Source organism: Eleutherodactylus coqui, chromosome 12, assembly GCF_035609145.1.
Source record: "Eleutherodactylus coqui strain aEleCoq1 chromosome 12, aEleCoq1.hap1, whole genome shotgun sequence".
NCBI classification, from domain to species: Eukaryota; Metazoa; Chordata; class Amphibia; order Anura; family Eleutherodactylidae; genus Eleutherodactylus; species Eleutherodactylus coqui.
In genome coordinates, this window is record NC_089848.1 from 107,608,553 (window position 1) to 107,622,771 (window position 14,219).

Sequence of the window (14,219 nt, forward strand, 5' to 3'; positions counted from 1 at the left end):
TTCCCATCTGACAGTGCTAGTGGCCGAAGGCGCAGTTCCGAGGGCCAGGTAGCAGGGGAGGCGCAGAGATCAGGCAGCATGTACAGCACAGGCAGGGCAACACTCTCTAAGGCCTTTGACAGCTTTCTGGCTCCCCAGCAAGACTGTGTCACCGCTCCCCAGTCAAGGCTGAGTCGGCGGGAGCACTGTAAAAGGATGGTGAGGGAGTACGTAGCCGATCGCACGACCGTCCTCCGTGATGCCTCTGCCACCTACAACTACTGGGTGTCGAAGCTGGACACGTAGCCTGAACTCGCGCTGTATGCCCTGGAGGTGCTTGCTTGTCCTGCGGCTAGCGTCTTGTCAGAGAGGGTGTTTAGTGCGGCTGGGAGAATCATCACAGATAAGCGTACCTGCCTGTCAACCGACAGTGCCGACAGGCTTACACTCATCAAGATGAACAAAGCCTGGATTTCCCCAGACTTCTCTTCTCCACCAGCGGACAGCAGCGATACCTAAACAATACGTAGGCTGCACCCGCGGATGGAAGCATTGTTCTCTATCACCATCAAAAATTTGGACCTTTTAGCTTCATCAATCTGTGTATAATATTCCTCCTCCTCCTCCTGCTCCTCCTCCTGAAACCTCACGTAATCACGCTGAACGGGCAATTTTTCTTAGGCCCACAAGGCTCACTCATATAATTTTTGTAAACAATTTTTATACGTTTCAATGCTCTTTAAAGCGTTGAAACTTTCACCTGAACCAATTTTTATTTTAACTGGGCTGCCTCCAGGCCTAGTTACAAATTAAGCCACATTAACCAAAGCGATTAATGGGTTTCACCTGCCCTCTTGGTTGGGCATGGGCAATTTTTCTGACGTACATTAGTACTGTTGGTACACCAATTTTTTTGGGCCCTCGCCTACAGTGTAATCCAATTAATTTTTTGCCCACCTGCAGTAAACCTGACATTACCTCAGCTGTGCTGGGCACTGCAATGGGATTCATTTATGTACAGCCGGTGGGTTCCAGGGAGCCACCCATGCTGTGGGTCCACAGGAAGTTGTAACTGCATGTGTCCACTTAAAGAACCCCAGTATGACTGGGGCATGCAGTGTGGGCCGAAGCCCACCTGCATTTAATCGGACGTTACCTCAGCTGTGATGGGCACTGCAATGGGATACATTTATGTACAGCCGGTGGGTTCCAGGGAGCCACCCATGCTGTGGGTCCACAGGGAGTTGTAACTGCATGTGTCCACTTAAAGAACCCCAGTCTGACTGGGGCATGCAGTGTGGGCCGAAGCCCACCTGCATTAAACATGACATTACCTCAGCTGTGATGGGCAATGCAATGGGATATATTTATGTACCGCCGGTGGCTTCCTGGCACCCACCCATGCTGTGGGTCCACACGGACTTCACAATAGGGAGTTGTACCTGCCTGTGTCTATGAATTAAAAACCCCGGTCAGGTTGGGGCATGCAGTGTGGGCCGAAGCCCACCTGCATTTAATTGGACGTTACCTCAGCTGTGATGGGCACTGCAATGGGATACATTAATGTACAGCCGGTGGGTTCCGGGGAGCCACCTATGCTGTGGGTGCACACGGAATTCCCATTGCGGAGTTGTACCTGCCTGTGACTATTTATAAAAAACCGCGGTCTGACTGGGGCATGCAGACACCTTGACAGAATGAATAGTGTGTGGCACATAGGTTCCCCATTGCTATGCCCACATGTGCAGCTCCTGATGGGTCGCTACCTAGCCGTGCCAACCCTCTGCAGTGTGTGCCTGCGGTTCCTCCTCATGGCAGACGTACTTATAAATAGACATGATGGTGGTGTGGCATTAGTGCAGCTGAAGGCTGGGCAGGGACACTTTGGTGTGCGCTGTGGACACTGCGTCGTGCGGGGGGGGGGGGGGGTTGGTCAGCATGTAACCCAGGAGAAGGGGCAGCGGAGTGTCATGCAGGCAGTGATTGTGCTTTGTTGGAGGTAGTGTGGTGCTTAGCTAAGGTATGCCATGCTAATGAGGGCTTTTCAGAAGTAAAAGTTGTTGGGGGGGGGGGCACTCTTGCCACTATTGTGGCTTAATAGTGGGACCTGGGAACTTGAGATGCAGCCCAACATGTAGCTCCTCGCCTGCCCTATCCGTTGCTGTGTCGTTCCCATCACTTTCTTGAATTGCCCAGATTTTCACAAATGGAAACCTTAGTGAGCATCGGCGATATACAAAAATGCTCAGGTCGCCCATTGACTTCAATGGGGTTCGTTACTCGAAACGAACCCTCGAGCATCGTGATAATTTCGTCCCGAGTAACGAGCACCCGAGCATTTTGGTGCTCGCTCATCTCTAATTCTGGCACTTACAGTAATTAGATGTCTGTGAATATACATTTTACTATATTTTTAACCCTTTCCAATCCACTGTATGACCTGTAAAGACATTATGATTTAAGGCTGTACAGCTCCAATGTTGGAAGACATCTGTCAGGGTTCTCTTACTGTATATTGCCAGCCTCTCTGTTGTCGGAGCCTATCCAACGTGTCACCTCATGCAGTACTGGCTTTAGCCAGCATATAGCGCCATTGTATAACTGCAGAAAAAGAGTAAGCCCCCTAGGAAAACCAGGATACAAATTGGATTGGAAAGGGTTAAAGGGTTTTCCAGTTATTGGACAATCCTACTTCAATAGGACTGCCTGCACTGAAGTAAACTTTTTTAAACAATCTTGTTTTTATTTGAGCATGGAAAAGAAATCGATTACAAACAGTGCGTAATTTCTTACACAAATGAAGCCATTGTAGGACGTAACTAACAGATCACAGATTATGAGTGTTACATGTTTGGTTAGCGGTGAAATGTACCAAACTTGCTTTGAAAGATATGATGGTATAGGTTGTGTACATTCAATCAATAGGTGCTGTGTGAGCGGGAGGGAGCTACATCCCCCTTCATTAGGGGTCTATTCAAATGTATAGATGACGGGGCGTGCGAGTGGGGGAAGAAGCAATGGAAGATGCGGGTTAGTGAATCCGCTCAACCAGGGGCTCCTACCTGCTTCCGCTGCAGCGTCCCAGCTTTTTATTTGCGATCATTGGTAAGGAACTTAACAGGGGGAGGGGGGGAGCCAAGTCATCGAGAGAAAAGGAGAGGAGCGCCCGAGTGAATTTGTTGCTGCTAGATGCTCTTATACGTCACCCCGTTTAGGGCTACTTGGATAGAGCTATATTATCTAGTTTTTTAGGTATGTATACCACGGTGACCAGAGTTTGAGGGATTCTTCCCTCGAGATGATGTCCCAAGCGGCTAATTCCTCAAATCTATAGATTTGTGAAATTTTGTCTTTCCACTGTGCTATCGTAGGTATATGATTCGATTTCCATAGTGGTGGGATGAGTAGTTTTGCTGCTGCAATTAGTATGGTGGGGAAGCAATTTTTTGAGGGTGTAAATTGTTTTGAGGGTTTCCAGAGTAGGACTTCCTCGGGGCTAAATGTATATGTGGTATTACATATTTTGTTTATTTGGTTCGTGATATTTTGCCAGAAGTGTTTAATTTGTGGACAGTGCCACCAAATGTGTATTAGGTTCCCTCTATCTGTGCCACATCTCCAACATCTGTCAGTTTGTGCAGGATTAAGTTTGGAGAGCGAGACCAGTGTCTTATACCATCGGGTTGTCAGTTTGAATGAGTTTTCTTGAATGCGGACACATTTTGAGAAGCCATGTGAATTTGTCAAGATTTTTTTAGTCTCTTCCCTGTCAAAGGTTGTCCCCAATTCTCCTTCCCAGACTCTAAGGAACCACGGCTTGTCGGGTGCAGCGTTCATAAGTAGGCCTTTGTATAGGTGTGTTATAAGTTTCTTTGGTCTCTCCGGGACAGAGAGGTATGCTTCGTACCAATACGGGTCTCGCAGTTCTCTCTGATATTTTTCCTGAAGTTTTTTGACTGAGGAATAAATGCCTGTTATCTCTAGGAAGTTTAGGGAGTGGTTTGGTAAGAGCAGATCGATTTGTGAGGGGCTGTTTATTTTAGTTCCCTTAATGATGTCTTGGATTGTTAGAGAGTTTAGTTTAGCCCAAGTGTTGGTTATTTTAATTAGCTTGTTAGCTATAATAGAGGGGACCAGTGATGCGGGGATCATTGGTGCTAGCTTGTGTTGATCTCCCTTTTCTATTCTGATAGAATGCATTACCTTGATTGTGCCTCTTAGTGTCGGGCTGAGTGTTTGTTTTTTATAAGGCATTTTGTTGTTGGTCCAAAGAAGGAATTGACCGATTTGATCTATTAATGTTCTCTCTAGGTTTAAGGAGGGCGAGTCTAGTTTGCGTTCCACCAAGTCAAACCATCTAGCCATGTGGATCGCTTTGTAATAGGTAGATATATCTGGTAGGCCAAAACCTCCTTGTGGCTTCTTTTGTGTTAAGTATGAAAATGCTAATCGCGGTTTTCGCTTGTTCCAAATAAATGTCCTGAACATTTTGTGAAGATTTGAGAAGAATTTGCAGGGGATCTCTATCGGGACTGTTTGTAGAACATAGAGGATATATGGTAGTATATAACTTGATATCAGGTTTTTTCTGCCCAGCCATGACAGCAGGGGGGTGTTAATATTGTGTAGTTGGTTTTGTACTTTTTGGAGGAGGGGGGGGGGGGGGAAGTTCACCTTATAGAGAAGGCGTGGGTCTGAAGTTATAATGATGCCTAAGTATTTGATGCTGGAAGTGGGCCATTTAAAGGGGAGTGTTTTTATGATCTGTTTAATCTTGTTGGTTGGAGCTGAAATGTTTAGAGCTTCTGATTTTTCATAATTAATTTTAAAATTTGAGATTTTACCAAATTGTTCAAAGATGTCTATGATTGCGGGGAAGGCCCTCTCGGGGTTGGTCATGAGCACCAAAAGGTCATCTGCGAAAGCAGCTGTTGTGTGTGTGAGGTTTCCTATACTTAACCCCTTAATATTGGGGTGTTGTCTGATTCGTTGAAGTAAGAATTCCATGACCAACACGAAGAGGGCGGGGGAGAGAGGGCAACCCTGCCTGGTCCCATTGGTGATGGCGAAAGGCCCCGACAGAGTACCGTTTATTTGGAGCCTGGCTGTGGGAGTTGAATACATGCTAAATATGGCCTCGATGAATTGATCTGGCAGGCCAAACTTCTGTAGTGCGACTCTCATAAAACTCCAGCTCACTCTGTCGAAGGCCTTTTCGGCGTCTGTTCCCAATAAGACCAGTGGGATTTTGTTAAGTTTGGCGTAGTGGATAGTATTGATAATGCGGGATGTGTTCATTTTTCCCTCTCGACCCAGTACAAACCCCACTTGGTCAGCATGTATTAATTTTGGAAGTAGAGGTGAGATACGTTGTGCTAACAACTTTGCCCAAATCTTGAGATCTGTGTTTAATAGGGAAATGGGCCTATAATTGCCGCAGTGTTCTGGGTCCTTCCCTTCTTTTGGTACAGGGTGATAAATGCTTCCAAGGCTTGTTTGGGGAGTTGTCCACCTGTAAGAAGTGTATTGCATAGATTTGTCAGGTGTGGGATGAGTGTTTCGGAAAAGGTTTTATAGTATATGATTGGTAGGCCGTCCGGCCCTGGGCTTTTTCCATTGGGAATCGATTTGAGAATTTTTTCGACCTCTGGGGAGGTGACTGGGGATATTAGGCTAGCTTTATCTTCTTCAGTTAGGCTGGGTAGGGTGAGGGACTCTATAAATGCTTGAGTTATGCTATTAAGATTTTTATGTTCCCCTCTCTGTTCGTCACTAGGGAGGTTGTACAGATCTTTATAGAATTCTTCGAATTCCTTCGCGATGTTCACAGTAGAATCTACAGTTTGGCCTGTTGTTGTTTTTATTTTGTGTATGAAGGTTTTTTCTTTTTGTTTCTTGATGAGGTTGGACATTGTTTTGGAACCTTTATCACCGTGCATATAGATTTTATATTTAGAATAGAGGAGGGTCTTTGCTGTTTTGATGTTTAGGGTGTTTTTAAGTTTGTCTCTGAGATCTTTTAGTTCTTGGAGTTTGTCATTGTTTAGTGAGTGCTTATCTACTTGTTCTAGGTTAGATATCTGTGTTAGCAAGGAATCTACCTCCCTCTCCCTTTGTTTCTTTACTCTCGTGCCTAGGGCTATTAATTCACCTCTGATGAAAGCCTTGTGGGCTTCCCATAGGATTGGTGTGGAGATGTCTGGGGTGTCGTTTAACTCAAAGAATTCTTTTAGCTTGTCTGATAGTGTTGTGCAGTGGAGTTTGTCGCTTAGTAGTGTGGAGTTCAATCTCCAATTCCATTCTCTAATGGGAAGGTTGTGTATGGGAAGTGAGACTGAGACCGGTGCGTGATCAGAAATTGTGATTTGACCGATATCTGTGTCTCGAGTGTTTATTATGTGTTTTCCAGACACAAGGAGATAATCTAACCTATGGTACGTTGTGTGTATGTGAGAGAAATATGTGTACCCTCTGTCTTCTGGGTGTAATACTCTCCATATATCGTGCAAGTTCAGGTCAGAGAGGGTAGCTTTAAGTCTGCGTATATGCTTGTTGGGGATTGACGGGGTGGTAGATGTGGTGTCCCTGGAGGGTCCAAGACTAAATTAAAGTCTCCGCCTACGACTGTGAGTCCCTCTGCAAAATCTACGAATTTGGTTAAAGTGCGTATGAGCCATGGGACCTGGTTGTGATTTGGGGCGTATAAGTTAGCAAGGGTTACTTTGTTGTTTGCTATTGTGCCTTTGAGGAATAGGTACCTACCGTATGGGTCTATTTTCTGGAGAGTGGGTGTAAAGGGAACTTTTTGTCCTATTGCAATGGTCACTCCTCTAGATGCGGATGTGTGTGTACTGTGGAACCATTGGTTATATGTATGTATGGGAAGTTTTGGTATGTGGTTTTGTTTTAAGTGGGTCTCCTGGAGGAATACTATTTCGGATTTCATTTTTTTTAGTAGTGTCATAATTTGACTTCTTTTTTCGGGAGTGTTCATCCCTCTTACATTGAAGGATGTATATTTTATGTTAGCCATAATATATGTGTGTTAAGTTGCGTACAGATGGCATCTGTTCGTCGTTCTACTAACCTCGGGCGCTCCTTCTTGACGACCAAACAACAAGAACTATTAACGTAACCCATCACTTTGTGTGGCGGGTAATAAGGTCTGCCTAAACCCAGGTGTGGGTGGAGCCACCAAACAGTGACCAAGCTCTTCACCGCAAGGACAAAGTCAGTTGCATAGAAGGCCAGGCCTAGGTGACAATTCCCACCTGCGTGTTTGGGGGGTGGCTGGACGCACTCCATTGATTCTAGCAGACCACCGAGACTTCGTATTAGAGAAAGTAGTGAATCGTCTTTGGGTGAGGTTTTGTCTTAAATATTGTGGTTTGTAGTGTCAGACAACTCCTATTTGTTGTTGAACCTAACTGAACTGAGTTGTATATGAACAGCCTTTTTTAACAGAGACTAAAAAAAAGAAACATTATAACAAGGATTAGCTAAATTCAGGATAAGGCCTGTCCCAGTGGCCGGGGGTCCCGAAATCCCCATGTCCCTCTTCATTGGGTACTTCTGTGGGTTTGGGGGCCCGGGGTCAGAGGGAGGGACCTCCACGAATGAAAAACAGATATGGCATATTACCCATACACGCCTCCCTAGCCCTCCCCGCGTGCCAGCTGCTGGAAGCCGGCTATGACTCACAAGTCTCTGGTGTATTTGGAGTGGGGGGGGTGTCCCCGTCTCTTCCGCAGGAACCATAGAGTCCTCTATCCAGCTTCGATGGCTTGTTCTTCTCCTGCAAGGTTAGGAGAAGGCAGAGGATGGTAGGGAGAGAGATAAGGGGAGGGGGGGGGGGTAGGTGTGGAGAGTCCGAGACATTGATCTCTGAGCTGGTGTGTAGATCGCCCTCTTGGAAAGAGAATGTTATAATTAATTATTTGTTAGAAGGTTGGGACTTCTTGGTTGATTTGAGTTTTGAGTTGATCTTCCAGTCCTCTGGTTTCGAGAGTAGAGGTGTCACTTGTTGGCCTTGCACTGGTAGCCAGGAGGGGATATCGATCGGCGAGATGTCTAATTTTTCCCATGCTTTGCCTAGGTCTTCTGGGGTTCGGATGGTAATTTGTTGCCCGTTGTTGAAGGTAGCTAAGCCAAATGGGAAGAGCCATTTCACTGGGAATTTTTTCGCTCTCAAGGCGTCTGTTAAAGGTTTCAATATGCGCCTTTTAGCCAATGTGCTTGGTGCTAAGTCCTGGAAGAGTAATATTTGGTTGTTTTCAAATAGTATTTCTTGGGTTCCTCGTGCTTTTTGAAAGATATCTGCAGTGTCTACGTAGCTTAGTAGACTGCATATGACATCTCGCGGAGGGGCCGAAGCAGTAGGTCTGGGTCGCAGAGCTCTGTGAATTTGTTCGATAGTAATATTATCTGCCCTCTCTTCTCCCAGGAGAGAGCTAAATATTTGTATGGCCGCTGATTTGAGAGCCTCTGGTGCGGTGGTCTCTGGAAGGCCTCTTATTTTGACGTTTTTTCTTCTGCTCCTGTTCTCCTGGTCCTCCAGGAGAAGAAAGGCTTGGTTGAGATGGTCTTGTTGGGAGAGTAGGTTACTCTGTACTGCCTCGCTGTGGTGGATTGGTTCTAGTTGGGTGTTCTCCAAGTCATCTACCCTGCGGCCTATATGCTTAACATCTGTTTTGATGTCGGCAAGTTCTTGTAAGAGAGAGCTTTGGTTAATATTTTTTGGATGAAGGAGCGGGAGATTGGGCCTCTGTCTTGTTCTTCGTCTTGGTCCGAGTGTGTTGAGCCACATTCTCTGTCAGAATCGATCAGGTCTTGGTCGTTAGAGGCTTCTTGCGTGATTTTGGCTCTCTGCGCCGCAGGTGAAAGGTGTTTTTTCTTTAGGTATTTATCCATTTCTAGTTGATTTTTATTGTGTTTCGGTGTGCCTACTGCGTCTCTGCTTCTGTCTCTGTTGGTTTTAACCATTTTGAGGTTATGTCGCGTGTTAGGTTCTGCTGAAGTCTCGGTGGTGTCTACGTGGTTGTTAGTTAAGCATAGTGTCCTTCTTGTATTTTTTTGTGGCAGAAATCATTTTCAGGCTCGCAGGATTTGGAGAAGGAAGGGATTTTGTCTCCCTAGGGCTTTTATATAGGTAGTTGCTGATGAGATTCAGATTTTGTGTGGGTTCTCCTAGCTCCTGCTGACGTTTGGTTAGAGGTGAGTGGCGTCTTGTAGTTTGAGGAAGCTGTGTTATGTCCTGTTTGTTTACTGGGATTACTGGGACAGCAAGGGTTAACACACCTCCCTGATTCTGTGTACAATTTACACTTTGATGTAGATTGGTTTTGGGTGGTCTGAGACCCCAGTCTGCGGTGTTAGAGGCTTATGTGAGGTGAAGATAACACCCTCTTCAGCTCTGTTTAGACCAGGGGTGTCAAACTCATTTTCACCGAGGGCCACATCAGGCTTATGGGGACCTTCAAAGGGCCGCTTATAAGTCAGTATAGTAAGGGCTCGTTCACACAAGCGTATTTGCGTACATAATATGCAGTGAATAGAAGCCATTGATTCCAATGAGTCCATTCACATGATGTATATTCTCACACAGCATGACCTATTTTGTTACGTACTACGCACCTCGATAGGCCGTTGAAGTGAATGGGCCGCGCAAATACGTGGTGAATGCGCAGGAAACCTGTGTATTCACTGCATATTTGCGCACCATCTCAGTGGGCCCATCTGTGTTCTTTCTGCATGCCCAAATACGCAGGCATAAGGGATTTTCGATTGCGCAAATACATAGCGTATTTGTGCGACCGAAATGCAATTACGCCCGTGTAAGTGAACCCTAATACTGACCCCTATAGTGGTCACAGTAGTCATAGTGACCCCTATAGTGGTCACAGTAGTAATAGTGACCCCTATAGTGGTCGCAGTGATAAGTGACCCCTATAGTGGTCGCAGTAGTAATAGTGACCCCTATAGTGGTCGCAGTAGTAATAGTGACCCCTATAGTGGTCGCAGTGATAAGTGACCCCTATAGTGGTCGCAGTGATAAGTGACCCCTATAAGTGGTCACAGGGATAATAGTGACCCCTATAGTGGTCACAGTGATAATAGTGACCCCTATAGTGGTCACAGGGATAATAGTGACCCCTATAGTGGTCACAGGGATAATAGTGACCCCTATAGTGGTCGCAGGGATAATAGTGACCCCTATAGTGGTCGCAGGGATAATAGTGACCCCTATAGTGGTCGCAGGGATAATAGTGACCCCTATAGTGGTCACAGTGATAATAGTGACCCCTATAGTGGTCGCAGTAGTAATAGTGACTCTCATAGTGGCCCAAGTAAAAGTATTGACCCCCACAGTGGTCCAATTAGTAATAGCGATCCCCACAGTAATATTAACCTCCTCCCAGCAGCAATATTAACCCCCACCAGCAATATTAACCCCTTCCCCCCGCACCAATATTAACCCCCTCCCAGCAACAATATTAACCCCCACCCACCCAGCAGCAATATTAACCCCCGCAGCAATATTAACCCCCTTCCAGCAGCAATATTAACCCCCCACCGAGCAACAATATTATTCCCCCACACCCAGCAACAATATTAACCCTCCCAGCAATATTAACCCTTCCCCCCCCCCCAGAAATATTAACCCCCTCCCAGCAACAGTATTAACCCCCACCAGCAATATTACCACCCCACCCCCGCAGCAATATTAACCCCCTCCCAGCAGCAATATTAACCCCTCCCAGCAGCAATATTAACCCCCCCAACACACCAGCAATATTAACCCCCTCACCCCCAGCAACAATCAGCAATATTAACCTCCTCCCAGCAACAACAATATTAACCCCCCAGCAGCAATATTAACTTCCCCTTCCCCAGCCATATGCTTACCTCCTCCTTGCGCTGCTCCTCTTCGGATCGTTCTGAGCCCGGGTGGCATATTATCTTTTTCCACAAGACTTCTGCACTATTGAGCAATTCCAGCAACCTGATTTGGGTTCGCTGATTCACCAAACAACCAACAACCAATCACTGTGAATCAGCCAACCAATCAGGTTGCTGGAATTGCTCAATAGTGCAAAAGTCTTGTGGAAAAAGTTCCTATGCGCCCGGGTGCACAGTGTGCAGCACGCTTCCTCCCTGAGTCCTCTCCTGCGGAACTGAAGAGCAGGGGACTCAGGGGAGAAGGATTCTGATGTCAGAGTGTGCGCTGGGATCAGCGCTGTCAGTGTGATTACAAGTGGGGAGCTGCGGCACCCCAGCTGGTAATCACTACAGTGGTGAGCGGCCGTCGGCATGCCGCGGGCCACATAACATGAGGCAGCGGGCCGGATTCGGCCCGCGGGCCTTGTGTTTGACACATGTGGTTTAGACTGTCTTGCAAGGGAGGGGGGTGGGTGCTGCTTTAGAACTCAGTTGGCACAGTCTCGTGTGTCACCTGCAGCGTTTGTGAGTTCAGTAAGGGGGGGGCCGAGGGGGATGAGAGGAATATGATCTTTCTGCTAGCCCGTCTGCTCTGACTATGGGCTAAATGAGGAGAGGAGAGGAGAGGAGAGGAGAGGAGAGGGGGGGGGGGGGGGGGGCGGGGCGGTAGCTCCGTGCCCTCTCCTGTAGGCTCGGTCCCGGTGTATGCAGTCCCCACGTGTCTCTTTACACCTGGTTGCCTCTCTCCGATGTAGGGGCAAAGTCCCTGTGCTTTGATATCTACGTGGGTGCGGGGATGAAGTGTTGGGAGTCACTGACAGAGGCACTCACCGGGCTCAAGTGTCTGCTGCTGATTCACTCAGCAGAGGGGGATGCCGTCCAGCCGCAGCGCAGGAGATCAAGATAAGAAGATGGCAGGGGGGGGGGGGGGGGGGGGGGGACGCCATATGACGCGGCCGGCCACGTCACGTGACACGGCCGGCCGTGCACGTGACGCGGCCGGTGCACGGCGGCGGTGGGCGGTGACGGGCTGTGACGCGGCGGCGGTGGGCGGGGAAGCGATTTCACGCTATCTCCCGCAGGTAAGTATAGGGGCTCTGGGGGGCGCCGTGACGGGCTTCACTGCGTAATATTACGCGGCGGACCCCGTCACGCTCGTGGGAAGGAGGCCTTAAATGGGACAGGTCCTTCCCGCTCAGTAGCTAAGCCACGCCCCCCCACTGAAGTAAACTTATCCCAACCCGACTGACAAGGATCCAGCGCTGCAACCCTGCTGCAGTCCCAGTGATTGTTGTGACAGATGATGTCACAGGAAATCATATGACTGCTGCAGCCAATGAGAGGCAACAGGGTCACGTTCCTGAACTGGCATCATGACGCTCAGGATGTGAGCACTGATGCCAGTAGAACTAATGGTGATGTTGCAGCCTCTCATTTGCTGCAGCGGTCACAACAATCACTGGGACTGCAGCAGGAGTGCAGCACTGGATCCCACGGTTGGGGCGGTGTAAGTATACTTCAGTTTATTATTTTAATGCAGACAGCCCTATTGAAGCGAGGAGAGGTGGGCTTGGTAACCGGACAACCCCTTTAAAGAGACTCTGTTTCCTACTTTTAGCCCTATTAAGCTTATGGACTGAAAATAGGTGACTCATTGGGTCCGGGGATGTAAATATGATCCTCACTCTTCCCATCATTCCCATGGTGTCAGCGCTGGAAGCTGCTGCTCAATGCATTACATGTCACTAAGTCATCCGCTCCTTCTAATTTTATATGAAGTTAAATACATGATTTATCCTTTCATGTTACTTTCATTATGATTTATGTTACTAATTTACATGTCAGGATTTGTAGTTGTTTTCAAATAGCTGTTTTTTTTAGGTTGCATTAGTCTCTCCTCCTTATTCATCTAGGACGCAGTGGTGCCCCCTGCAGTGTCTTCTGTAGCTACTCATCATAAAAACGGTAAAATACAGAAAGAAGGAGATACAGATTTTTCCGAGATCTCCTGCACACGTGATCTGGATGGGAGGTAAGCCGTTGTTATATTAGCATATTGGGATTTTTATCATGCAGTTTTTGTAAATGAATTCTGTTTATACTGCAATGGGCCAGAGGGTGCAATGGCAAGGGAAGCGACTGATAGTAGCCATGGTGATGCCGCTGCTTCGCTCCAATGAAATGCGGCCTGGCACAACATTACACATTGGTAAATTGGGGTTACACCTTGGCAGTGTTCCCTAAAACTTGCTTCCCGCGGGTAGGGCAGGGTGAAATGGTAATTCCCATTGGAGTGCTACCCAAGCACTCGCATAGAATGACATTTTGTTTTGTCGTGACGCCAGTCCATATACGGGTAGGGAGCCTTTCTGGACAAACATAATAATTATAAAAAATGGGAGGAATAAACGAAAAGAGGTTGCTGATCCTTTCTTCTGGAGAGTGTGGTGTGGTACCTCAGTGCAGATGTTGAGTTGGTGGGAAGGGACCCCAGGAGTCAAGATTGAAAGTGTAAACAGGAAAGCAGTTTATTACTTAGAAGGGGTCTTCCATAAAAGCATTACATCACATTTGCATTTCTTTGCTTTGAGATAGATGTTACAGTTACACACTTTGAACATTTCCTTGGGTTATGTTTTACTACTGTTTAAGATGAGACGGGAATGCTTCTCTGTACTCCTTACTTGATTTATCCACTTTGCTTCATGACTTTCTCTAATTAGATCTCCTTTTACTTCTCTGTTCTTCTCCCATCCGTTTCTACTTGTAAATCCTTCTTTCTCTATTCTCCTCTTTGCATAAATGTATTTTTCTGCTTGCTTTCTGTCTTTCTCAACACAATTCTTGCTCTTTGTACTCACACTTTCCTTTCCTCCTTACAACTGCACTGGCTGTTCTTGATATACCTTTTTTCTCCTCAGACTCCAACTAGTCTTGACTGACTTAAGCTCCACCCACTCTTCCTTTTATACTATCACTCTCACCCAACCCATGTGGAAGGCTTCTCCTCCAATCACAGGCTACCTAGCAAATAGCCAGCTACCTAACCAATCCCTTGGCTAGCTTAGGATGACTGACATATGTTAGGAGGTTAGGGTGATTTACTAGAACACTGTGGTGTTAGGTTGCAGAAAAACATAAGTTTAACACACAAGAAACCATTTAAAGTAATATACACATTTTCCTAAGAAGTGGCCACAAAAGTGCTGTAGTACCCAACTCTGGGGTACTGCAATACCTCTAAATGTTGTGAGGAGGTCAAAAAGATCACAACCGTCCTTAAAGGGTTTCTCCAGGGAAAT

General features: G+C 46.8%; 1 protein-coding gene across 1 annotated transcript in view; it reads left to right on the forward strand.

Annotated features, from left to right (window-relative positions):
* Window positions 1-14,219, forward strand: part of LOC136586577 (uncharacterized) — a 92,578-nt gene that overhangs the window by 42,929 nt on the left and 35,430 nt on the right. The window contains exon 12 of the mRNA XM_066584711.1: window positions 12,831-12,949. Coding sequence (XP_066440808.1) covers window positions 12,831-12,949 — 119 coding nt within the window. The remainder of the gene's footprint in view (window positions 1-12,830; window positions 12,950-14,219) is intronic.